Source organism: Photinus pyralis, unplaced genomic scaffold (assembly GCF_008802855.1).
Source record: "Photinus pyralis isolate 1611_PpyrPB1 unplaced genomic scaffold, Ppyr1.3 Ppyr1.4_LG6, whole genome shotgun sequence".
In the NCBI taxonomy this organism is placed as follows: domain Eukaryota; kingdom Metazoa; phylum Arthropoda; class Insecta; order Coleoptera; family Lampyridae; genus Photinus; species Photinus pyralis.
The window spans coordinates 36,404,140-36,430,798 of record NW_022170663.1 but is presented as its reverse complement, the minus strand read 5'-3'; the positions used below and the strand labels follow the sequence as shown (position 1 = coordinate 36,430,798).

The following is a 26,659-nucleotide window of genomic DNA, read 5'->3' as shown; positions in this document are numbered from 1 at the left end:
GGGAGAACTAACAGAGGCCGCGAACTTCAAACCGCGTTTTGAAAATCTTCTTTTCTTGGATATAACAATACGGTCGGTTCCGCCCTTATCTCGCCGGCGAACTTCATGCCACCGATCAGTCAATGTCTTCTTGGATGGGACATACGCTCGGTTTCGGCGGCTGGGCTGGGCAAAATTTAACGGTCGGCTGAAGAGCAAGCGGCGGCCAGTTACTGGTGGATACTAAAACAAAATTAAAGCGCATAGCAATTTCCCTAAGCGGGAACAGGGAATCAGATTTGGTAGCGGTATCTACGGGAAATCAAATGCAGGAAGTCGAAACAATACCCCCCCCCCCCCCCGTTATAATTAATGATCGGGAAAGTAACAAAAAGCTTTCCTTGCAATTAAACGGAAAGGTAAAAATGAATGTGCAAGAAAAAGCAAAAGCTATGGATACGGTGCAATAAACAATGTAAAAGCAAGAATTAAACTGTGCGAATGGAAAATAAATTTACCAAAAAGCTCAAAATTACGGTATTTACAAAACGTAGCTTACGAAAGTAAAAGGCAGAAAGATTGCCTCTAAACAACGCTTTATCCTTTATAAAATTCAGCTATGCCCAGGAGGTTACAACGGTTTTATCTCTCGACGGCGTGTCCTTGCGATAACGCTCGAAAATAAAACTTTTTTATTTAATTACATCCGCCCAGACGTCTTTAAAATACTGGAGCGATGTCAAAATTGAAGTTTTTTAAGTGCGCATCTAACGCACGTAATCTCGACTTAATCGGCGACTGTTATCAGTCCTTCCAATTAATTAAGGTTACTTGTACATATTCAAATGGCGGGAATGAAATCTCCAAATTCGGCAGTCCAACAATGCCCTTTTGTTCCTTGGAATGTGAGGTCAAGCGGCGAGATCTCTTATCACGTTGATATTTTCTTTAAACTGCACGACCTTGTCAGTTTAATGCTGGTTTTCGTATACCATTAGAAATTTAAAATCGATTAATGGATAATTAAGGGACCTAAAACTTAACAAGATTGATTCTCTCTCTTCTTCCCTTTCGCTTTCCGCGGCTGTGAAAATAATTTGAATATTGCTACGGGAACGGTTGCAAACGGCAAATTAAATACTGGCTCTTATTTTCTTTAATGGGCAACTCTACAAATTAGCCCACTAATTTCTACCCTATATTTCCAACTCCTAAATCGATATAAATATTTTCGGAACAACAATCTTCGCAACGAAGCGCCCAACTTAAAACGCTTCTAGATACCGGGAGTTCATCTACGTGTTATCACTAACACTGGTAAATTACAGGCGGAAAACGGGTACTTCGTTACAACAAAAAGAATTTTATTTGCCGTCGCGAAGGTATACTCTTCGCAATTACTATACTCCTTGGTTTATCTGAATTTTTTGCCATCAAGTATTTAACCTCGTGGCAACAGCGTATTACCACTACGTCTATTTTTTGAAGTGCTAATCAACCTTGAATGCGTTACATCATTCGACCTGAAGGTGCCCCGATGTCGCTAAAGTTTTGCTACAGTATTGAAGGATGTTTGGTATTTCAACTGGTTTCATGCCGCTAAAAACTTTTGTTTGGACGATTGCATCAAAATTTCTGACAAATTCAAGACATTTCAAGTTGTAATTCCCAAATCTTGTAAATAAAAGATTCTGTTTGGTTCGGGTTAACTTTATGTTTCCCAGAACCACTTGAACACTGGTTTCTTATCTTAACGCGATTTATTTTCTCGCATGTTAGTTCCGTTTTCTTTCCTTATGAAGCGGTACACGTATAAAATTTCCTATACCGCAAAATTTGTAAAAAAATCTTCAAAGCCTAAGCGACCACCTGTTAAAAAGAGTCAAATGATTTTACTGTTTTCAAGTAGTTTAGAATAGGGTTGAACTATGTCAACATAGATAATTATTGTCATCGTTTCATTATACAATTTTTGTAAATCAGGTTGTAATAAATGGCCTGAATCAGCAAATGTCTATATCAAAAGAAAAGTAACTAGGAATTTTTAAATCTTTTTGTACCTAAATGGGAGAAGTGGCAACTGAAAATTAAATAAGATAAAAATGTGCAACTCGTCAATCAAATAACTTTCCCCAGTTGAGTTCACGAGGCTTGGAGCGCGGATCGCAGTTTATTAGCAATGTTACTGTATGCGTTCACGGTTCACCGTTCAATTGCATAACTGTCTGTATTAGATTAGTTGTACGTAACGCACCACAAATTTCTTCGAGCTTCGTCCTTTTGGTCACACAAAAATTTGATTTGCCGTCGCAAAAGTTTATTCTTCTTCCTCCTACCTCTATCACGCAAACTTACGGGTGACCGATCTACACTCTTCACTTCTTCATTTTTGACCCGCTTGACGCGACAGTCCTCGTGGCTACGAGCGTATTGCCCCCACGTCCTATTTTTCGAACTACTAATCAACGCTGGATACGTTACGCCCACATTCCTTATCGCCGGTGACTTATCCTTTTGAATTAATGACGACCTGATGGCGCCCCGATGTCGCACTGGAATATTCGCTACAATAGTGAAGAATTTTTCGTTTTGAAATGGTTTCATATCGCTCAAAGCTTTTTTTAGACGATTGCATGAGAATGTCACAAATTCTAGTCCTTTTAAGATGTAATTTCCAAATCTTATAAATAAAATATTATTTAATTAACTTTTACGCTTTCCTGAACCACGGCCTAAAATTTGTCACAATATCAAAATAGTTATTTGTACAACTAGTTTTGAAAGTGATACTTTTTTCATGAATTTGCAGTTTGATTAATGAGGGCGAAGCTCGAGTTAATCAAGCAAATTCATGGAAAAAAGACACTTTCAACACGTGTTGTACACGAAATTTTTTTCCATAGTGATCCATAATAACCCACAATTGAATAATTTTATTGACATTCGCGATTTACTGTCACTCAAAAATGGATGCTATTGTTCATAGACAGGACTACTAAACTCCACGGAAACGCATAGTAAAAATCGTGAAAAAAAGTACCTACCACTTTCCATACGATTTTTCTTTAAAAAAAGTCCGATAATTTCATCACTATGTAAAAAAAGATATTGCCAACACTCCTTTTTGTAGGCGTCAAAACTGCCACTAAATTTGCGTGTAGTATATTTACCAAAGAAAATTACGATATAATTGCCTACTCAATTTTCGCATAAGGTTGTAGTAAATGGCCAGTAGGTAAATTTTCGTCGAATACAGCAATATGTATGACCCTCATTTTGTATGTGCTAAGAATGTGATGCGATTTCCAATAATTTCATTAACTTTAATTAAATTGAATTGCTCTCCATTTTACTCACATCGTTCTAATGAATTTCATTGCTTTTATTTACCTAAAACGCTCTCAAAATGATTTTAGTTGTTTTCAAGGTAATTTCAAATGGTTGCTAGTAATTGTAAGCCATTTCATGGAATTTGATTAATATTATTGCACTATATCTCAAGCGATTTCTTTGTGTTTGGTTTAGTAGATTTTAAGTGACTTCTTATGTACTGCAAACGATTTTTCATCGATTGAGTGTAAATTTAATTACGTAATTTATTTATTTACTTACAATTAACTAAAAATCAATTTAGTTAGTAGACAGTTTTGATATGGATTAATTTATCACAGTAATTATTATTCATCACTCACAATTTATAATATAACACGAGCGGGAACTTAATACTTTACTTGCCATCGATGTTGACTCGAAACACATTTCGGTTTGCTTGTTCTTAGAGAACCGTCACGCGTTGATACAAAACCAGGATTAGGTCAAGTACCTGTAAATTAGTGTAGGGGGATTTTATTTTGTGAACATTAAAATTCGCCTTGAGCCGCAAGCGAAGTTATGTCAAACTCGCTTAGATGTCGTTCGTGCTAAGTGCGTGCGTAAAGTGTAAACGCCCGAATTAAAATTTTGGCGCTCCTCAGTTACAACGGACAATTGACTTAGAAACTATTACGGTAAATACGAACAATAGTGGAAATTTTAACTTACAGAGTTGAAATGTGTGAACCAGTCATTATGCGAAACCATTGAATTAATTTTTTATTCAATGACGAAACCTAGGATTTTGTATTCATTAAATCATTCTATTGGAGCAATCAGTACTTTGAGTTATTGCATTCGCTTTCACTGAAATGGGCCTAACCTGCAATGTTTTCATTTAATTTCTTTTAGGAGAATTTTTAGCAAGAAAAAAAAATTAAAATGGGAGGGGGGATGAAACATTCAATGGGAGTATCTCGAGAACGGGGGATCGGAAGTCGATACTCGCAAATGGAAAATGATATAGGTTTCTCATCCATTGACCTAATCGTATCACTAACAACGGAGATATACCTAGTGCATTTTGGAAAACAAAGTGCCGGAAAAGGTACTCACAAAGCGAAGATAAAAGTTTTTTGCTATTGTTTTGTATTTCTATTTGCGGATAAGACTTAATCGAAAAATTAACCTCTTGAAAATCGTATGTGATTCAACTTATCTTAATTTAATGTAGTTCTGCACGCTTGCGGAATGGACATTCATCTTTGGGCTTTGGGTCGAAATCTATACCGGTCGTACCTGTTCGTTATTCATTGGACACCCTTTAAGCTGTTTTTGTTACGGAAAACGGCAGAATGTTGGTTAATTCACAAATCTAAACGATGTTGTCACACTTCTCAGGTTTTTATTTCGTTCATCTTACAAAAATCTTATTCCGTGAAATAATAGCTGCGCAGCAACGTTTTTGCTTTTCTGTTAAATTCTTTGAGCATTGCAAAAGATCGCGCTAATGCAAAAAAAACATGTTCGTTTGTTCGCGCGAACCTCACAAACGGCACAACATTGGGACAAACTAATTAAGACTCGAAATACAGATGATGAGTAATTGTTGTTTCTTATTTTACAGGTTTAAACGATTTGACAACAAATATATCCGCCCATTCCTTTTGCGCAACTACCAAGGAGCAGAACCAAAAATTTTAGAAACCTATTCCAAGTTAGCGATGCGCGACGCCATGGAGTTTATGCGACGTAACGCTTCAACAATCGGTAATATATCTGGTACTGAAAGTATGTCTGGTATTTTCAAGAATTATACAGCAGGAAATCTGGATGGCAGGTGCGAAGAAAAATTACTAACCTGGTAACTAACATCGGCACAGACTGCCAACCTTTCTCTAACTTGTAGAATAAGCACGTCACACTAGTCCACTTTTCTTTTCTAATCTAAGCTTAGGTAACTCATAGGAGCTTTGCTTAGTAACGCTTGCATTCTTCACCTTCAAATGCAAATTAGTGAGGAGTAAGAGAGCATTTTTCGTTGCTTGTAACTATTTGGCTATTGCGCCAACGAAAAAGATTTTCCAAAAGTTGAACTAAACAAATTTTTTAGCACGAGCTTTAGTCAATTAGACTCGAGCAACTGGAATGTAGATATGCAGGAATTGGAATATAATCCTTCCAAGAAGGATTTAACGGATGCAAAGATTCATCATCTTCTGGCTGAAGAATTATGCCAACCAAAAAGGGTAAGCTTTTTTTAGGTCATACAAATTCACTAGGGATCAATTATTAATTTAAATTCTGTTGCACGTCATTAACGTATATACCGCGCACTGGAAAATTCCACAATAAGAATTTTCTGTATTGTGTTATTACTAAAGATGCACACATAATTTTAATACCAATGGTACTACCACTAAAATTGCTCATGCTACGACCAAGTATATTTTATGTATATTTAATTGAATTTTACAATTTCAGGGGTTACTGTCTTCAATCTTTATACTTAACCAACTTTCAATGGTTGTTTCGTCTCTACCAATACACCAGTTATGATAATGACCCTTAGGTATTAATTTAATTGGATTAAAGATACAATGGTATGGAGGCAATCGTAACACTGAATGGCCATATTTCTTCGCTAATTGATCCATATGGTACACTTTTACTGGTACACGATTGGTACATTGAACATTCATTGGAATAATGTCCCTCGGACGCACAATTGAAACATCGCACTGCTTGTTTCGATTTGCCACCTGAGCTCTCTGACTTTACGTGTCACATCGTGTCGCGCGTTTTCTCCATTGGATAATTTGTCTCGCCACGATTTTTTGTAAAGTGTTTCGCCGCCGGTTCGTGTTACTCTTTGCAAGGATACCATGTCATGCAAACGGTCATTGGCATCGCTATGTTCCTTGACCATTAAAGCCGGAATTAATGCTTTCTGCACCAGACACAGCTTGTTCTTTACACTCGCCCAAGGTTAAATTTAGTACGTTGCACCTTCTCGGTTTTTCATGAAAATGCAATTCAACGTTGTACTCGTTTTTCCATGCGTCTCCACGCGACTGTCACCGTTTCACGCAAGTCAAAAGTTAATGCCTTGTACTCATGGTATAATAACTTGTACTGGAACTGAAACTTTGGCCACGAACGGAATTTCGCCCTCCTAACGTGAAACTAATCTTTAGCTGGTCGCCACACAGTTTCCAATTTCATTTCGCCTGACCAGTTTTGCAGTATTGGGCTAGAGTAGGTATTACGGTACCTTAGCCTGGGAAAATTCTTGGGACAGTGGGGGGGGGGGGGGGGGGTGCAAGATCTAATTTTGGCAATTGGCCCGGGGATGCAAGATCAAATTTTGGCAGTTGGCGGGGGAGGGGGGGGGGTTAGGTCAAATTTTCGCAATTGGCCTGGAGTGCAAGGTCAAAGTTTTTACTTATCTTAATTTGCTCCACAGTCATCTATGCGATAATCCGTCCAGGTTCAGCCTCTTACGCAAAAACGTCATTGCACAAGATACATATTACTTCGCGTGTATACTCGCCACGATCTGGAAGAAAACTGACAGGTCTTGGTTGTGCGTTAAAATGACGCATGCGCACATTTCAAGGAAGATCGGGGCAAAGTCCATTCTCTGCTGTTCAAAACCCAAAGGTTGCTGCCCGGTCAAAAGTCCATTGTAAAAGTAGGTCAACCTACCGATCAAAGTCCACCCGCTGTTCAAAGTCCAAAGGTTGCCGATCGGGCAAAGTCCAAAGGTTGCTGACCGGCCAAAGTCCATTACACACCTGTTCTAAGTCGGTCAACGTCCATTCGCAGCTAATCAAAGTCTAAAGGTTGGTTTTCGGTCCAAGAATTCGTGTAAAGTCTAAAGGTTGCCGAACGGTCAAAGTCCGTTTCTCGCCATTCAAGTCCAAAGGTTAGTGTAAAGTACAAATTTCAAGTCATTCCATCACTTCTCTGCCCCTGGTTCGTTGAAGTTGGGAATTATTTAACTTAAATCGGGCATAATTACGTAGGGTCGCCTCAAGGATTGGTCGCTGTGCTGGGGCACGTTCCGAAGTGATGTAAGACAGCTTGCAATGGACGACCCCTGTCGCACAAGATCGCCTGTCTTATTCCCGCTTGTTGACGCTCGGGTCGCGTAAGCTCGAAACCGCTTGTTTTCGCTTCCAGTGGACGACCAGCCTTATGCTTGACGTTGACGTTTCATTGCACTTTAATTTGTTCCTGACGTTCTATATCCCGCTTCTGAATTTGTTGGCTTCCCTTTCAAGAAACTAGGATGAGAAATTAACCACAAACTCAGTTATTTAATCATTATTTAATTAAATATTCAGATTCAACTCAAACATGACCACACGACAGCGACACCATTTCTCAGTTATAACTTTCTTGCCAACTTAAAATCACAACAAAACTAGAATTCTAACCAAAATAAGCCATAGATCCTATCATTCATGTGGTTCAAAAGTAAATTGGTTTGCCATTTATGGTTTTCTCTTTCTACTTTATTAGTTATATGTCCCTATCCAATTCAATAACACAAGCAAATTTCATGAAAGGCACTATGAATACTCACTGTCCTTATTTAATTTACTGTTTCTTATGAAAGGGTGGTATAAACATTTTTAATAGCTAATTTTATGACGTAACGGTAATCACTCTTGGTTGTACTATTGTACAGGGTTATTCCGTATTTTTAGACAGCGCGTAACGCGTTTAGTATAAGAGATAGAAATAAACTTTAAATACAAAAGTTGTAGATTTTATCATAAATCGCCAGAAAATGTAAAGTAAAAAACCAAATGAATATCGCAAAGTTAATAAAAAATGCAAATTTCATAAATTTTTATGGAACGCCGTGTATATTTTTCAAAAATTGAATAGATCTTTTCTTTTTGATTTCAAAAATGTACACGTTGACGTTCGCTTTAGCGGTTTTTTTTTTAATTGTGATCATATCCAACATTTGTACATTTTGGTTACAACATTTTGATTATTGAAAATAAATATCAAAAAGTCAAGTTGGTTTAAAGTTATTTCCAGGGTAAAAATAATATGCTACTAAATAATAATGGCCATTTGTTTTGTTATGTCAACACCGATTTGCTAAAACAATTGGATAACAATGCAAATAAAAACCAATGTCCACATATTATAGAGATGAAAAAAAGATCTATTCAATTTTTTAAAAATATACGGGGCGTTTTTTCTGTAATGATAGACGCTGAATATACGGAATAACCCTGTAGGTAGACATGTACACTCTACAGGGTATAACACATAAAAATGTCAAAAAATTGGGCAGTAGAAAGGAGTAAAACAATCAGTTTTTTTTCCAAATAAACCAAATCTTTCGGGGCGTATTGTTTGGGAACTACACCCCCAGAACTCACAGGATTTATAACGGATATAACAGTTACTTGGTTTTTGTTTATGCTTTGATTTTCCAAAAACATTTCCAAAATTCCTACGACAAGATGGTGCAGCCTTAAAAGGGTCGCGAAAAGTTATCATTTCGGCAAAAGTTGGTATGTAAGAACTAAGAAGAGCCCCGAAGACAACTTACGAATCCAAAATAAATGGTCAGAATTTCATGAATTTTGTAGGTACACACACAAAAACTTTTCAAAAAATGTTAAGTGCGTTTTGTCGTCGAAATCACCTGACGAACATTTATGCTTTCCTCGCGAAAAAGTGTTCCGGATTAGGTGGAGAAAGGAATCTTTATCGTTGAGTTTTCTTTTGCACCCCCGTTTAGGGTGTACCACTTTATTAAAATTATATTTATAAAGTGGATTGTGACAGTATCGCCAGATTTGGAGTATTGGAAATCAAAAACCAAAAAGTTTTTTAAAAAATCAGGTGCCTTTCTCTGATTAATTGTCGATGTTTTTTTTTATTGTATTGTGTATCCAAAACTTTCAAGAAAATCTCGAAAATTGTACGTAATAATTGACATGGTGTCTCACAAGAAATTACAGAAAAATTAATTTAGTACAAAAATCTACGATAAATTTAGACAAACAACTCGTAAAAAGATAAATTTCATGTACATAAAAAACATTAAAATGGCATGGTTCTACTCCAGCATCGGTATGGTCGATTATCACAGTCAGACCCCGCATAATAAACAGAAGAAATGTTAATTAGAGGACCCCCTTTCTCGCATTCCTAAGACACAAAGAGGTGCAGTCCACACGAGATTAAAGAGGCAACCTATACAGCGAAGAATAGGGAATGTATGGGGTACTTTTTCCACGGGATAAACGGTTATTCGATTTATACAGTGCAACATCACACTGGTAATATACTTTCACGTGAATACATAAATAAATACTTAATAAAATAATATAAAGCCACCTGTACATTAGAAATAAACCTGGCCTGATGCACGCCATGCTTCAATAAACATATATCAGCATTTTATAACAAATGTAAATAATTGGGAGTTTCAAAACAAAATAAATTAAACAAATATAGCAAACGAGCTCCTGAGTATGGCTATAGCATGTGCAAAACCAAATTTTAAACCTGATGTTAGTTTTGCGTTTATTTAAAGCGTATATGTATGAAATTTCATTTAATTGCTTCCATAAATAAGAAAGTTGGCACTGCACCTCGCACTGCACATCCTACACAAAACCAAATTTGGAAAATGGCGCTACATTTGCTTTTATTCTAAGTGGCTGTGTATCAAATTTCATTTAAATCCCTCCATAAATAAGAAAGTTGGCACTGCGCATGCGCAAAATCAAATTTTGAAACTGGCGTTAAATTTGCTTTTATTCCAAGAGGCTATGTATCAACTTCATAAATAAGAAAGTTTGCAATTCGGTCTGCAAATGGTCGAATGCTGATCGATTAAGCTCAACTTTTGGAATTGTGTTTTATATAACTAAAGCTATGCGCATATAGAATTTCATGCAATTCGGTTCATAACTAACGGAGATGTCAAAAGGGCCTACTTTATTTTTTGGGCTACATTGCCAATTCACGAACTCCGATCTACAAATTTGATAAAGAATCCACCTGCAAAATTTCATCGTAATCGGTCCATTCGTTTATGAGTTATCGTGCTAACGGACGGACGGACGGATGGACAGACACCGTAAAATTATAAACTCGCTAGGAGCTCGTTAATAAACATTGAGAACAACCGGCACGCCAGCACGCTGGATGAGGGCTCGGAATCTAGAGACTCAAGTCAACTTTTCCTTGCCAACGCCAAGTTTAATATCCCAAAATCCCTGTTTCCCGGTATCTGCGCAGAAATCGAAGAGTTATCACGATTGTTATGTACAGAGCGTTTCGTAGTTTTTTCCCATAGTGCTATTTTTCTGATGTAAGTTATGTTACCTTACCGTAAGGGATATCACTGAAAATTCTTTTGGAAATTTACCACTAATAAAAGATTCATTGGTTTAACAGGGTAATTATTAAACAATTCGTACGTCATTTCTTTTTCTTTTTGTGAAGCCAGATTATAATTGTTCATCGTATACTTTCTTTGCATCATTAATAGAACGTCTATGTTTTATGTTGTTTTAATAGATTTTTATACGGCAGGAAGATAAGCCCTTCTCTATACAGCAGTGTAATGTAAGTCCATCAAACAGTATCCTGTCACTTTCTATTCCTGTTAAGTGATCGTATATAAAAACGAACGTTTTGCCATTACTTTTAATGCTTTTTATACACTTCGCTTGTCATCGTCTTGCTATGAGAGTCCAATAGTTCCATTTGAAAGAAATTCATGTTTCGTTTATAAATATGAATTGATGGGAACCATTTGCCTTTGTCACCTTATATTGCTTTAAAAAGTTGACCTTTTTGCGAACAACGTCAGATAACTCCATTAAGATTCGTTGTGGTTCATCTTTTTTCCGTTTAGTCCCAATATCTTTCAATAGTGGTTGAAACGATGTTTTATTGTTTTCAAAAAGGTGTATACTTTGACTGTTCATAGGTAAATGGTGGTGTTACATGCCTTAAATCGTATAAAATTAATTAATTTATATTAATGAAAATGATACAAACAGTTGAAATGTTTATTTTGAAAGCCGGTGCGATCAATAAACAAGGTTAAGTATTTGTTTTTGAATAACGAAAAATGCACACCCCTCTAACGCCTGCCATTAGATGTACGTGGCCCTTTCAAAATAATCGTTTAAGCTAACCACCAATTATTTAGCTTTGCCATGTAAATATACTTCGGCATTTCGACGAAAGGAAATCAACACTTCAATTTTGCTCTGAAAAGAGCAGTTTTTATAACTGAAAGGGAAAACCGAAAAACGTTCGGCAATGTTGATTATACCACACACTTGTATAAACTTCCTAAATATTTTTGGAATTGAAAATAACAAAAACAAAATTTTATTTTGTCGGTGACGTGCAACGGAATTTACAATAAACAAAGGTGGGTAGTTAACAATTGGTGATTTTCTTCTAATTTCAGCATCGGCGTCTTAGTTACAGCAGGCACGCTGTAAACGATAGGGATTTATCTACCCAAGTCAATTATAAGATGCATTACAATATGAGAAGGATGGTCGGTGATAGTAAACGACATCACCACAAACGACATAGTAAAAAGTTGCAGAAGGTATACGCTGACAGTAAGTGATTTAGTACCTACATCGTATTATTTCAGGACGGTAAACAAAACCACGTCAGCTTTCCAGAATTTCAGCAAAATGGTACTGCTAAACAATTTTCACATGGTAAGCATATATTTGTAACTGGGGAATATTTCAAATGCAGGGTGTTCTCCTATACAGCTCTAAAACAAACTCATAAAATAGATTTGGCTTTGGTTTGATTTGTTTCAAGTCAAGTCAACTTTTAAAGTGTGTCCAGGGTTTATAAAGGCTCTCTAGGACTTTAAAAGACTTTTTAATATTGCTGTATGCTGTCCAGCTGTAGCTCAAAACAAAACAACCTTTAACATTGTAATTATTTTCCTCGTTCGTCCCTTGTCACTATGGAAAATCTCAATCTTAACTTTAAATACAGTTTGGAGCAGTCAGTAGCCTCGATCGACTTCCTAAAATTCTAAAAAGTTTATTACACAACTTTTTATTAACACCTAAAATAAATCTTGGGCACGAAAAGAAAAATCTGACATGAATAACTCCATCCGTCGAAGAAACACACAATTAATTGATGGAGAAAGACAAACATTTATTCCGAAACACATGAAACAATTAAACCAAAATCCCTGACACAGAGAAAATCTTACAAAACTTGTTTGGACATATTACTCCGCACGCAGACAGTCGACAAATAAAATAAAAAATCTTAAAATTACTTACAGTTTTTTTTAATGATCAAATAATCTGGTCGTACAAGATTTGCGATATTCGGGCGCACCTATCTCTCACTAACGCTGACAGCTTCTGAACATCACACAAATTAAACTTCTTGCGGTTAACTTGCTTCTACACACATTTATTAAAGAAATGACGAACTGCGTCTTCAATAAAACAAGTTAACTGCCAAAAATTTAGCATAAACAAGTTTACACGCTCTTAAGCCGTCGCGAAACTAGCAGCAGCAGCAGTAGCCTCGTTTTCTCGTCGTCTGCAGAATTTAAAGAATCGCTACTTCCGCCATCAAATAAACTCATTCTTTAAGAAATTTCCAATAAACCGCCAATCACAATCGATTTCAATAACGCCAGCTTCGACAGAATACGTCCCCCGTCCTCGTTTCTGATGTCATGAAACACTCCTAACTGTTTCGTTAAGGTTCTTAAAACCCATGAGGTCCTTACATCATTAAAAGCTCTCAACGACTAACAAAAGCTGTTAATTAAAAGATCGGCTAGCCCTAAGAGAGCTCTTACGACTTTTAAACTTCCATCGAAGCTTTTTAGGTTGAAAACCTAAAAACTCTTGGAAGCAAGTGAAGGCCAAATGGTTTTAACGAATCCCAAAAATCTTTGAGGTTACATAAAAGCTCTTAAAGTTCTTCTTAAAGATTATTAAAAGCGCCTTAACGCATTAATAATAAAAAGGTGGCCCATTACAGACTCTCAAAAGCTATGCAATACCGAAAGACTCATAAAACCCTATGAATCATAAAATTTGAAAAAATTCATTAACGAAGGCAACTCGGCCTTTTCTCGGAAGTTTTCAAAAGATTGCACAGTTTACGCAATCCATTGAAAACCGAATTTGTCAATAAAGATTATTTAACTGCAAGTAAATTACGATATCTAAGGCTGGCTTACGTCATACTGTTTTATATACCGTCCATATTTCTCGAAAAGGATCTACCAGTCAAATTCAGTAATTATTTTAATGATAGGCTTTTATGGGATATTGATAACGTTCGTTAAATTAAACCTCATTGTCAAGTAGAGGTTTGTTTTCCTTTTCATGAGTAGGTAGCTGGTAGGTGCTTTTTCCTTGACAACGCAGTATGTATCTTACTATTGAGTGAAAATTGAATTGTTATGTTTCCTTTACAACACTTTTCCCTTCGGAGACAGGAAAAGGAAAAGTATAAAATCTGCTCTAGCGATAATGTCATACTTTGGCGGCTTCTACTCAGTCAAACAATGACCTAATATTTTGACGTGTGAAGAAAAAAACTGTTTTCGATGCATTGAAATTTTCTCCAATTGTCAGTTGAATTTTTCCTTTGGACTGCAGCAGCAATTTGGAAAATTGGATGGTCGTTCGGACCTCTTGTATTACCACTGAAATTGGTTTACTTGTTCAAAATTAATTCCGAAAAACGGTTGATGCAATTTGATTCGGGACCAGCCCGTGCTTCGGGCTTACTCTTATTTACTTAATTGAACTTTCAGTTATTCCCAATAACAAATTACCGATGTTACGCAGTGTGTACGTGTCAAAAATCTGTTAACAGGGTTTTAACAACAAACAGAAGCTTGAATTAATTGTCTTTAACCCTTTTACCGGTAGCCGTTTTTTTCATAATTTTGTTCGCACTTCATATAAACAAATTGGGTGTTGTAGTACGTAACTTGTTACTTCAAATCTGGTGCAATGTAATGTTTTGCACCTTGGATCCAAACTCTTTCGTAGTAACAATTTATCTTAATCTCCAAATCTGCACCGCACCGAAAAATGTTCGCTAACGGTCAAGCTTCTCAATATTTCGTCACACAATAAAGATCCTCTTTCTGCATAAACTAACCACGTATTATTATTTACTTTTGAGGGTAACTCATAGCGAATTTAGAAGGCACCCACATTCGTTAAACTCGTTAAAAATGGTGGCACAGTCTTTGGTTGGGAGGCCAAAGATTCTCCCACACCGCGATCTCAAAAAAATGGCACACAAAATCACAATATTCGCCTTGGTAGTTTTACAAATAATTTCGTTTTACGCGATTTATAAATCTCGCTCAACCGACCGACTGATTCTCTTCGCAGACTTCCGCTCTCTCACCAGATTCTTACTTAAATACTTTTTCTGAACGCATTTTTTTTTAAAGCACGCTCTCTTAACCAATACAAATCCCGTATTTTCATCACGTGCTCGACTTTTCGCAAACGGAACGCAACTTTTGAGGTCTGTGAGATCGTGGCAACGCTGTGACGTTTCGACTCTTATCTACTTGAACACTTGTTTCTTATCTTAACCTGCTTTATTTTCTCGAATAGGAGTTCTGTTCTCTTTCATTATAAAGCGGTACACGTAAAGGCCTAAAGCGACCACCTGTTACAATATTGTTATTCACCCACAACCGTTGGCAACAATTTACTTGCAGGAATAGTCTTGACCCTGGTTTTGACGAATTAAGAATTGCTACTAAATTCAAAAAGTTCAAGTCAAAACTTCTTACATCTAATAGAGCCATTTGACATAAACCCAATCTACTTACAATTTTAAATTAATTCATACGTTGCACCATTGAATAACGTTTTCACTCAACCGTTGCACAAGAATATTATATTCTGTAAAGTAAAGACCGTAACTGAAGGAAGTGGCTCCCAATTCCGCGAAAATTGAATAGAGCTAAGATTTTCCCATACGCTGTATATACCGTGAAAAGTTTCACAGAATAATATTGATGTTTCCGTATTTTCAGATTACATTAGTCAAGTATTAAGCGAAGAAGAAGTGCCTGATCCAAAAGCAAACAAGGAGGAGTGGGACAGTCCGATTACATTTACGGCAAAATCGTCACGTAAGTTACAATATAAGAGACTATGCTTGAAGTTATAATAATTTTTTCAATTGGCCGATGAATTTTAAATTACTCGAAAAACTAAAAATCTGCACGATAATGAGGTACCTCTTGACTATAAAAATGTTATTGTCATGTATGTATTTCAACCGGTTAAACATTCGACTATGTGTTAAGGATAAAAAGGGTGGTATTTTAGCGAGCGATGAAGCTCATATGAGTACGGGAACGGAAGGAAGCGGAAGTGTACATTTTGGTTTGTTGCTCGGGATAAAGAGATACAAGTCAACTGCGGCTGAAAATTACATGCCTTGGCGACAAGACAAAACGAAATGTAACGGTACAACACAATGCTTTTGCTTTGTTATAAAATTCGTTTTAGAATTAGTATACCTACCCTTTTCAGTGAAGTACGTTGTAGTAAATAGGGCCTGAATGATTGTTGTGTTTGTAAGTAGTCCCCTACAATTTGTATTTAAAAAAAACAGATTTTCCGTACTTTTGAACTAATGTACGTACTTCGCAGGGTTATTTCTGCTTGCAAGGTGTAGGTGGTAGATCATTATTGCACTGCTACAGCTATCAAACTTTAATGGTACCTATACATTGTTGTGCACATCCAAGTGGGTGATCTATTAAAATACTCTTTAAATATATATTGCATGGCACTTACATGGCAAAGAGTACCTAATAATAAGAGAACTCTTCGGCTACGAGTTTTGTGTCATTTCGCAGTTCAGTCGAATTAGGATGTAAAAACAATTGGAAAAAAATCTTGGAAAAGATAATAGGAAAAGACCAAGGAACGAAATATATGTGGGAGGATCATTTTTGTCGTTAGGGTGTGTAACTTGAGTAGGAAGTATGTCTCCTGACATTTTGTATGTAAAGAGCCCTCTAGTACTTACTTTGAGATAAAAATTAATTAAAATCACCTCGTTTATCTGCCAATGTTTACATATTACTCCAGATTCAATATATGATCGATTTTTTCAATTTCAAGAGCTCAACTACCTTCCGCAAATATTCCGTTGGAATCACTCAAACTCCGTAGGGAATACAAAGGAATAAAAAATGTTGATTTGATATCCACAATATGTCGAATTGGTTAATTGAAAGTGAATGAAATCCGCTAGCACCCTACTATATTTGTAGGTACTGTCCCAAAATGCTAGTACCAAGTCCATCAGACTTAGCGCACTTATTGTAAGCACCCTATCATTGAAAAGTTGCTTTTTAATAGCGTAATGCTAGCTCTTGGTAAATCATTTTTGCACAGTAAATGCTTAATTGTTCCAAATGAATTAAAAAGTACACTTAAATTTACATATCCACACTTCAATTTATTAAACACGGATAATTCCATGCAACCGTAATTTTGGTACAACCAAACGCATTAATTGTCGTTTATTTGCCCTGTCATAAGAAGCCACATCTCAACAATCTTTCTTATGTATGCATTCAAGAATAAAATACAGGTAATCAAGCTGCCGTTTTCTCTCAAAGTTTCTAGGAAGTGTTTCTGAAGTACAATTGTAGATTATTGTTTAAATTTTAAACTAATAAAAGTTCGGCTAATTATTTTCAAAATATACGACTAGCTCGCTGTGGTAAAACACATTTGCAGAACAAAACGAAGCGGACCGGAATGGGAATAGAAAGGAAATGGAACAAGAGCGGAATGAATTTGGTATTAATAGAAAGAAAGGCAAAGGGAACAGCACGAAAACGGAAATGGAAACGAAACAAAAGGGAAGTGGGAGGGAACAGGAGCGACATAAAACGGAACGGAAACAGAATAGAGAAAAGAGAACGGAACGGAAAGGACCCGAAACTCCAGCAGAACTGAATAAAAGGGCAACGGAAAAGAATGAGACCGGAACTGAAACGAATCATAATAGGAAATGGAACAAATTCCTCACGGGAATGAAACGGAATGAACCGGAGCGAAGCGGTACGTAACAGAAACGGAATAGAAAATAAACAGAACAGAGACTGCACATCAGTGACGGAATGAACCGTAAACGGAGGAACAGGCCGGAAACGGATCGTAACGGAAATTGAACAAGAACGGAACGGAATAGAAAGGAAGAGACAACGGAACCGAAACCAAAACAAATTGGATACAGGATGGAAGCGGAAGGGTAACGTAACGAAATGTAACGTGAATGAAAAAGATGGAAAGGCAACGAAAAGGGCATAGAACAGAAAAGAAACGGAATTGATGCGAGACTGAAACAGAAACGTAATAGTACAAGCGGTACGGAAACAGAGAGGAACGGAACATAAAGGAATCGAACACGTAACGGATATGGAAAAATAACCGAACGTAGCATAACGAAAACGGAACTAAATTGTAACGGAAGCAAAATATAACGGAATGAGAAAGATACATGCTGTAGGAAGGAGTTGTCATATAAATAAAACGGAAATGGAACGGAAACAAGTTTTACTTTCCTCCGACAACCCGCTTTTGAAATATCACCGATCACGATAGGTGGTCGAAGAGGACGACTATGGTCCCCCTCCCGAACCCCCTATTTTAATAAGGAGTGAGAAAGAAATTAGAATACCATGAAAGGTAAAATCAATTTCTAACCCTCACCCTATCTCGAAAAAGGAGTCGCGCAGGGAAAATAGTTTGTACAAACCAATTCATTTCGATGAAATGAGACCTTTAATTAGAATAAAATACCATGAGGGGTAGAACGTATGTTTATGCCCTCACCCACCCCCATTTTTGAAAGAGTTACCGGTCACCCCTAAAGGCATGCGAACGAAAACGGGACGGAGCGGAAACGGAATTGAACGGAAACGAAACCAAATGGAGACGGAATGGAATGGGGAACGAAACGGAAACGGAACGAAATGAAAAGGGAACTGAACAGGGACGTAACGGAAAGGAGAACAGAATTAAATGGAACGCAAACGGGGCACACCGTAATAGAACAAATGGAACGACAACGAAAGGGTAGCGGAAGGGTAACGGAACGATAGGTAAAGTGATAAGTTGATAAGACAATAAATTCACATTCGAAGCCAAATGAAAACGAAGCGATATCAAACGCGGCGGCGACACGTAAACGGAAGTGGAACGAGAGTGAGGGGGGGGGGGGCTACGACAACAAAATGTGATGGCCGTCTGGCACACAAGGTATATAGCCTACTTATTCAAAAAAATTCGAGGATTCTAGGACCATTTCGAGCGGACAAAACGTAAACAATAGTACGGAACGAGAACAAAAACGGAACGAGAATGAGACGGAAGCGAAATGGTAACGGAACAAACTATATCATAAATGGTACGGAATGAAGTGGAATGGATGTGGAATATAACAGAACGGAGACGTAACGGAAACGGAACGGAACCGTAACGGAAACGAAACGGAATCAAAACGGAATAGAAACGAAAACGGAATGGAACGGAAGCGGAATAGAGCGGAATGGAATGGAAACGGAACGTAACAAAAAGTGAACGGGGACGAAACGGAACGGAAAACTGGCGGAAACGAAAAGGAAACGCAACGCAAACGGGACACACCGTAATAGAACAAACGGAACGAAGACGATACGGAAGTGGAAGGGTAACGGAACGATATATAACGTGACATGCAAACAAACATAACGAAATGGAAGCCACATGAAGACAAGATAAAAATCAAATGTAAGAAAGAAACGGAAATTAAAAGGAAACAATTGGAAATGTTAACGACAGGGGTACCAAACAGAAACAAAGCAAAAATGAAACGGAGATAAACCGATTTGAGGTGAAACGAAAACGGAGCAAGAAGGAATCGGAAATGGAAATAAAGTGAAAAAAGAAGACAATGGAAACTAAACGGAACCCGTGCAGGAGGCGGAGACTGGAAACGCGAGGGACCGGAAACACATATGACATATGGAAGAAACAAAAACAAAACTGTAACGAATCGGAGCAGAATCGGGAGCGAAGAAGGCGAAACGGAAAAGAAGCGGAGACCAAATATAAACTAAATAGAAACTACACAGAAACGGAACCGGAACCGAAAATAATACCGGTGTCGAAAATGAAAACTCAGAGAGGGAACAAAATTTCAAGAAATGCGAAAAGACGGGGATGCTAAAAAAGTTGCAACTACAAACGGCAATTAGTGTGATCAAAATTAACATAACAAAATTGACTCCATGTACTTATTCCCAAATTGTAATAGTATCAATGGAAACACACTTCCGATATCGTGAGGCAACAAATAATACACGATGTAAATTCACAAACTCTTCAAACATTATTACACTTCTTCTTAATAGGTATTCTTTGCTGAGGTAGGCATTGTTCTTGAACTCATTTCTTACTTAGGAGCATTCCATTTCACTTAGCATGGACTTAAGAAAGAGTTGAACGACACTGCCTAACTCAACGACTAAAATGAAGGTAATGAATTTGTACCTAAATCATCTCTTTAAGTTCGGAGAACTGAATAAATAGTGAGTAGTTTTGAGAACTTGAATGTATCAACTGACTCCTATTAGTTAAAGCCACACCAACTTCACCTGGGGATACTAAATTTTGATCAATTGAAATTCAGTTACAGATGATAGTATATACTCAGATGGAATGAAACGTACGTCGAGAGGATCTATTGATGGTAAGCGTTAGAGTAGTTAACGATATTAAGGTGTGCACGTTCTTATAAATGATTAAATTAGAATCCACGAGGGTCACAACTCCGACTGCCACCGAAACCATGCTGCCCTGGAAAAGGGACGATGAAGATGAGTGTTCGGCACCATTACAACAGTGCGAGTTTCCTGCCTGGGCGTCTAACAAAGAGTACTTGGCTTACAACTCACCTTCCGCCACATTCCTTGGTATGTATCCTTCGAAATAAATACGAGAATAACAGTAACTTGTAGGGGGATTAGAAAATAACCGATCATCAGTGATCGGGTTATTTAGACGAGATAGCGCCGCATCTGGTCACATAAGCAGCTGCGAATCGTCGCCTCAGAAGGAGAGGCGGGGTTCTTCCGGTCCAAACGCTATCATACTAATAGAGGAAGATGTTGCGGATCCTCTAGGCGTACTTACGCGACAATTGACGGCACCGACGACGTCTCACCCGCCGCTAACTCCAAATCTGAGAAGACAGATCCGTAGAGGTTCAATGTTAGAAATATCTGGGTGTGTTGATGATACCAGTAACAATAATACACAGACATCTCATGTAAGAAGGTTTTTTTTGTTTGTTTTGTTTCTTCTGCACCGGTTTTGATTGGACTTACTTCGGTATGGTGATTGGTGGCTACGTTAGAGGAATAACCTATATATTTTCTGTTTGTCTCTTATGTTTCTATTCTTTTTCAATTCGCTTTTTGGTATTTTTGTTTATGTTGCCGATTACTAATTTTTACTTACACTCACATCATACATACCTGCACACACTTACCACAATATACAGGATGCGTTAAAATTGAATATAAGTATTACATCTTGTATGTTTGGTACCTACACTAGTATATAAGACTATCAAGAAGAGGAAACTATCGCAACACTAACATTTGCACAATAACACTCTCTACATGAACCCCACTTAAACGATTATAAGTGCTTTATTGTGTATATAACGCTTGGTTGTGTAGTATCACAGCTATTTTCCCAGATAGATGGAGAGCTTTTGTTAAAAATGGTACTGAGCAAATGTTTCAATATTATGATATTGATAATGTACTGAAATGCCAACATAATTAAGCAAGGAAAAAATTCTCAGGAATTTTGTAATTAGGTCGATATACCTAAGTTGATGCGGTTATTCGAGTTTTCTTGGTTCCCACAAGGCACTCTTCTTCCTCATGGTGGACCAGTGGACATGATTTGGATGGTTTCGTAATACCTGGCCTTCCCAACACTTTTATTTAACTGTTACTTTTTCCGTGTCCAGGTAAACCACGCATATGAAGGTTATGTCTTTCTCGTTTGGTGCAGAATTTGAAATTTCTACTCCTTAAAAGAACATTTGGAACAAAACATGATTCATTTTCAAATATTCTTTCGATTTATTAACTAATCATCTTGAAGTGCATTAAAATTGAATATTTCAAAAAAAAATTTTCAAAATTATGGATCGAAATATATACAGGGAATTTGAAGAGCGTGCAGATTTTTAACCGATTCTAGTTAAATTACTATCCCTCTTAAAGCGTGATATTCACAATAACTGACGCTAATGGGTAAAAAATTGTATATTTTGACAACTTTGGCGTGGGTAACAGACAGAGCGGGACACTAGGAAAATTCGAATTGTATTAACGATTTTATACTCTTGGAGACACATGAAAACATAATAGTTTTGAAGAACCCCAAGGACCTTTAATTAAAAGGTCATGAATCCTTTTAGATAACCTATAATGATCCTAGGGGTCCCACAAGCCGGCACTGCAATCTTGACTAACCTTATACAGCCTATACTTACAGGTGGCAACTCTCTGGGGGAAAGACATTACGAGCAAAGCCATCTAGCTTTCAAGTCGAACCGACTGACGTTTCTCGGTAGCAATCGGCTACAGGTCCTACGTTGTGTATACTATCAGTCTTTCATGTGTTGGGACGTGAGACCTAATCCGGAAGTGAATCGCACAAAATTTTGATTTTTTTGCGTAAGAAAAGACAAAAACAAATAAAATAGGTTACGCACACACAAAAAAGGTCAGGACTGGTTCAATTTAGGTAACACAACTCGTAAAATGGTAAATTGCACGGACAAAAAATATCACGTCAAAACAGGCGTCAAAAGCATAGCTTTACTCCAGCACCGACTTCAAATAATTTAACACGAAAAAGGCGTGTGAGTCTCAGTAATGGGTCTATCATCGCACAAGCAAAACTAAATAGAAGAAATGTTAATTAGAGGACCCCCTCTCGTATTGCATACGCGCCGTCCGGCAGTGGGCATGAGTAAAAGAAATCACTAGATACAGCGAAGAATCAGACTGTATAGGTACTTGTTTCGCAGAAACAGTTAAACCACTCGTACAGAGAAACATAAAATTAGATCTCACTTTTCGCATATGCTAAGACATAAGAGCTGCAGTCCTCACGAGGTAACGGAGGAAAGTATGCAGCGGAGAATCGTCCTACATGCGATACTCCTTCCAAGGAAATTGAAACAACATACTATACGCATGAAGCCCATTAAGAGCCGAACTCTTAAGGCTAATAAACCGCTAAGCCGGGTATAACAATGTATTGCAAAGCCAGCTCTACATCAATTAGTGCCTTAGTGGGCCACTTTGCGAGGTAATACCCTTTTGACAAATAGTCCATTCTCTTTGTGAGTACCGTCCTCTAGGTTCATCTGTATATCGCAAATAGATGTCGTGTCTACACGTTTTAATCGACCATTGTGAGTACCTTCATACGATCCTCCATTCTGGAAGTGTTCACACTTGAAGTTTTGACTGCACTGATAGATATCTCCTGTCCTTCCCTTTTTTCGAGATATTCGTAATTAAATTTTTAACCCCATCAACTGATACGCGTGGTCCAGATCTCCCATTCTCCCCTTGAAAGTACCCCTGTTCCAACACTGTTCTACCTATAGAAGAATTATGACCCATCTCGCTTACAAGGCGTCGGAGGAGTGAGAGTTAATATAAAACTATTCGTTTCGTTAAGACAGTTTCTCCCTCCACCATCTCACCTTCTACAGCACCCCACGTTAAATAGTGGACTAAAAACCGCGTAATTGCACTACTTTTCTTTTAATTTTGGCTTGGACGTTTGATCTCTAGGTGAACCATGTTAGTAGCCGTCGTTATCCATGTCTCGAGTAATATTCCGTTTCATAGAAAATTTGTACCGCAAAATTCTTTCCAAGGTGCAGATTACCTTTCAGAATACTCGCCCCTATCCAAATAGAAAACGCCATTTCGGTATAATTGTTTCAAATGGGGAAAACATTTCTGGGCGAATCGTTCGGAAGCGAATCGTCCTGGAGGTAAACATTACAGAGGCGAATTTTTCTGGGGACAAATATACCGAGGCACGGAACCTCGAGCGCCACTAGGAGTTTGTCGATCCTTGCTCCTGTTCGAGGATGGTGGGTTTCTGATCAGTCTAAGATTAAGCCACGGGTATTCAAACAGATAAGCGGAAAACTCCAGAGATCTTGGGGGCAAATGGCGGCGGTCACTGGCGAAAAATAATCGGCATACGGAAACTGTAGTGATTTCCCAAAACGGGAACGGAAGCACAAATTAACTTACGGTATTCTACGGGAAAATGAAACAAAGAAACTTCCTTATACGAAATGAAAATATCAAACGCGTATCTTGAAATTAAACGGCACGTTAAAATGCAATAATTTAATCCAAAATGCCAACACGGAAAAAGATCCCCCTAAATCGTCCTGTTACCTTATATAAAATTCCCAAAATTGTAGAAATAGAACTCGAATTTTCCAGCTGGTCACGCCGACTCCATCAGGTGATGACGTCCAAAAATTAAAACTTTTATTAAATTTCTCGGCTTCTGGTCATCATAAAAAACTGGGAACAATCTTAAAATTCAAGTTAATTAAGCGCGCTTCATTTGACACCAGACACTATATAATCCGACCAGGTTTGCGGCAGCACATCTACCCATATTTATGCTCACTCTAATGGTCGGGGCTGAAATTTCTAATTTCAGTAGCAATTTCGGCCAATCGCAAAAGGTCTACGATAATGAAATAAACTGCACGATTTTGCAGTTTTAATGCTCGTTTTCCCTTAACATTCAAAAACTAAACTTAGAAAACTGAACAATTAGGTACGGCTTCTCGGTTTCCTTATAGGCGGCTAAAACTGCGCTACAAATTATCTTCTATTTCCAATTCCTAGAAAAGAAATACATAGGTCCGAAAGCTACAGCTTCTCGTAAGGAAGCGTTGGTTTTCGTTCGTCGAAGTACCGGGTGTTCATTAAAGCTGGTAGTTTCCATCAATGAACGGTGCGTTCATTAATTCTGATATAATTCCTGTAGGTAAACGGGTGCTTCGGCACACCATAGTTTTCAAGCCAAGATGAAGATTTTTCATTTACTTGATGCCGACAAGAGGTTGTAGGCAGGCAAAGAACATTCCCTCAGACACCTCGTCAATGGTAGGAAATGAGATATAAGCTGGCAATCAGGGAAATTTGTTTCTTGTAATATTCGCTCCTTAAACAGAAGTGAGAGGCTAAAAGTATGATCACCGAGTGAAACAAGCGAGTCAATATAATTCTTGTTGTGTTTTCTGGTTCGGTCCCTGGTTCTTGGTGGCATTTGGTCGAGAGGCTGTGTTACAAATATGTTTCAATAACCAAAGTTTCTACTTGATAATATTCTTTAGCATGGCCGCTCCGTACACGTTGGTATAACCAACTCCAATTTTAAACCGTTCATGATATTTGCTTTTCTTCGCCAACACCGTTTCTATTAATTTGCCATAAACTGATATTTATCTACAACCAGTAACCTGTAGTGACTATAAGACATGAGAAGAATTTCCCAAATTAGAATTAGAAATGTTTAAAATGTTGGCATGTCAGTACCTTTAATTTCGTTCGATGATCATAAACTAAATCAATTTACCGTTCTAGAATAACACGTAACTCAATACCGGAGGAGACATTAAACAGACGTGCCTCGTGGCTACCACCACCTCCCAAATCATCACGAACACCACGGGTTAAAATAAAACGTCAGAGGACGGTCTCATCGAGCACAACTTTAATGTCATCATCTTCCTCTTCAGAAAGTTCAATTGAGGAAGAAGACGCGGACATACAAAGTTTAATGAAAGCAGGATTTTAATTATTTTGATTAATTTATTTGCAATAGTCGCATTTAACAATGTGAATAAAAAGTAAAGGACGTTCACGCTTCCGTACATTTTGTAATGAAAGTCTTAAGGTGCGTTTACACTTACTTTTTATTCGCGCTGTATCACACCAAATAGCTTCAGAAATTCTACATTTTCAAGGTGTGTAATATTTATCACGTATGTTTAAATTAGAAGCAACTCTGAGAATGCACGCCTCAGTAATTTCTGATTCGAAACTTAATAGTATTGTGTTTTTAGTATTTTTAATATTAGTTCTAGTTACGTAGTAAACAAATTTGTAGATTTCTAAAACTGTAAGTTAACTTATCATTTTTTATACCATTCTAATGTAGGATAATAATTTCAAAATTTCTCAGTTCAGCATTACGTCCAGTCTGTTTCAGTCAGTACTTACGGTAATTTGTTCTAAATAATATGCATACTTAATATAGTCAGGTCAGATCTGAAAAAATAATAATGTAGATAAGTACTTAAATAATGTAGTGGATTAGCTCAATTTTTTAGATTTACTTATTACTAATTAAGCGAGATCATACTATAGCCCATAGAAAATGATGAACTGTGCCTCATATACGAGTAGACCATTGCAGCATTTTTTAGGTAATTTTTTTTGTTTTACTTACAACGTATATGTGCCATTCTCACTTGCCCGTTAGAAAATGTTAATTTTTTAATTGTTGATAAGGAACTATTTACTTTTAGTTAATTTTGCATTCAGTTGATACGAAATGTGTACAAATTGTAAAAATGTTTTCTGCTTTTAAGTTTTGGGGCAAATCAAATGTCGCTTGTTATATCATTTTACATTTCCAAAATTGTAAATATTTACAGGTAAGGGACCTGTTATGAACCTTGTAGAGAATATTTTTGCAGCCTGACAATACCTTACGTATTTAAGCTCTGTGATTGTACATGTGAAGTTGGACTGAATGGTAACTTGTTAAATCTTAAACTTTAATAAAGAAATTGTTTTACTTAAGTTTTTTTTGCGTCTTAAAAGGTGATTTCACCCTGTATTTGTACAAGCAAAATCACATCGTTAATTCTTTTTTTGCTTTTTTTAGTGAAACATGAGAGCATAACTAATTTGAATTGGTAAGTGGCAGAAAAATAAACTGCAAAGAAACAGTAAAACACAACTCAAATACCTACTTAAGTAAGTTCATACATACAGATAAAAATAAGTACTTTTCAGGCCTCAAAGCCATAAATGCCTTTTACATTAATGAGTAGGTAGGTTTACCTCCGCAGTTTGTTCTGGGTACCATTTACCCAGATACCCCACCAAGACATCTCTGGGGAAAAATTACAAGCAGAGCCATCTAACTTCACGTCAAAATGAAGG

The 26,659-nt window shown here is 37.2% G+C and overlaps 1 protein-coding gene across 5 annotated transcripts in view; it reads left to right on the top strand.

The window, feature by feature from the left end:
- Positions 1-26,293, top strand: part of LOC116175069 (probable Na(+)/H(+) antiporter nhx-9) — a 30,876-nt gene extending 4,583 nt beyond the window's left edge. The window contains exons 6-15 of one of the 5 annotated variants that reach the window (XM_031493137.1): positions 4,919-5,131; positions 5,405-5,540; positions 11,765-11,911; positions 11,960-12,029; positions 15,374-15,472; positions 15,672-15,812; positions 20,038-20,097; positions 20,159-20,320; positions 20,366-20,633; positions 25,070-26,293. In XM_031493137.1, coding sequence (XP_031348997.1) covers positions 4,919-5,131; positions 5,405-5,540; positions 11,765-11,911; positions 11,960-12,029; positions 15,374-15,472; positions 15,672-15,812; positions 20,038-20,097; positions 20,159-20,320; positions 20,366-20,633; positions 25,070-25,283 — 1,510 coding nt within the window. In that variant the 3' untranslated portion in view covers positions 25,284-26,293. Of the gene's footprint in view, positions 1-4,918; positions 5,156-5,404; positions 5,541-11,764; positions 11,912-11,959; positions 12,030-15,373; positions 15,473-15,671; positions 15,813-20,037; positions 20,098-20,158; positions 20,321-20,365; positions 20,677-25,069 lie in introns of all 5 variants that reach the window. The other 4 variants (XM_031493136.1, XM_031493135.1, XM_031493139.1 and 1 more) reach the window with 4 other exon arrangements.
- Positions 26,294-26,659: the final 366 nt, after the last annotated feature.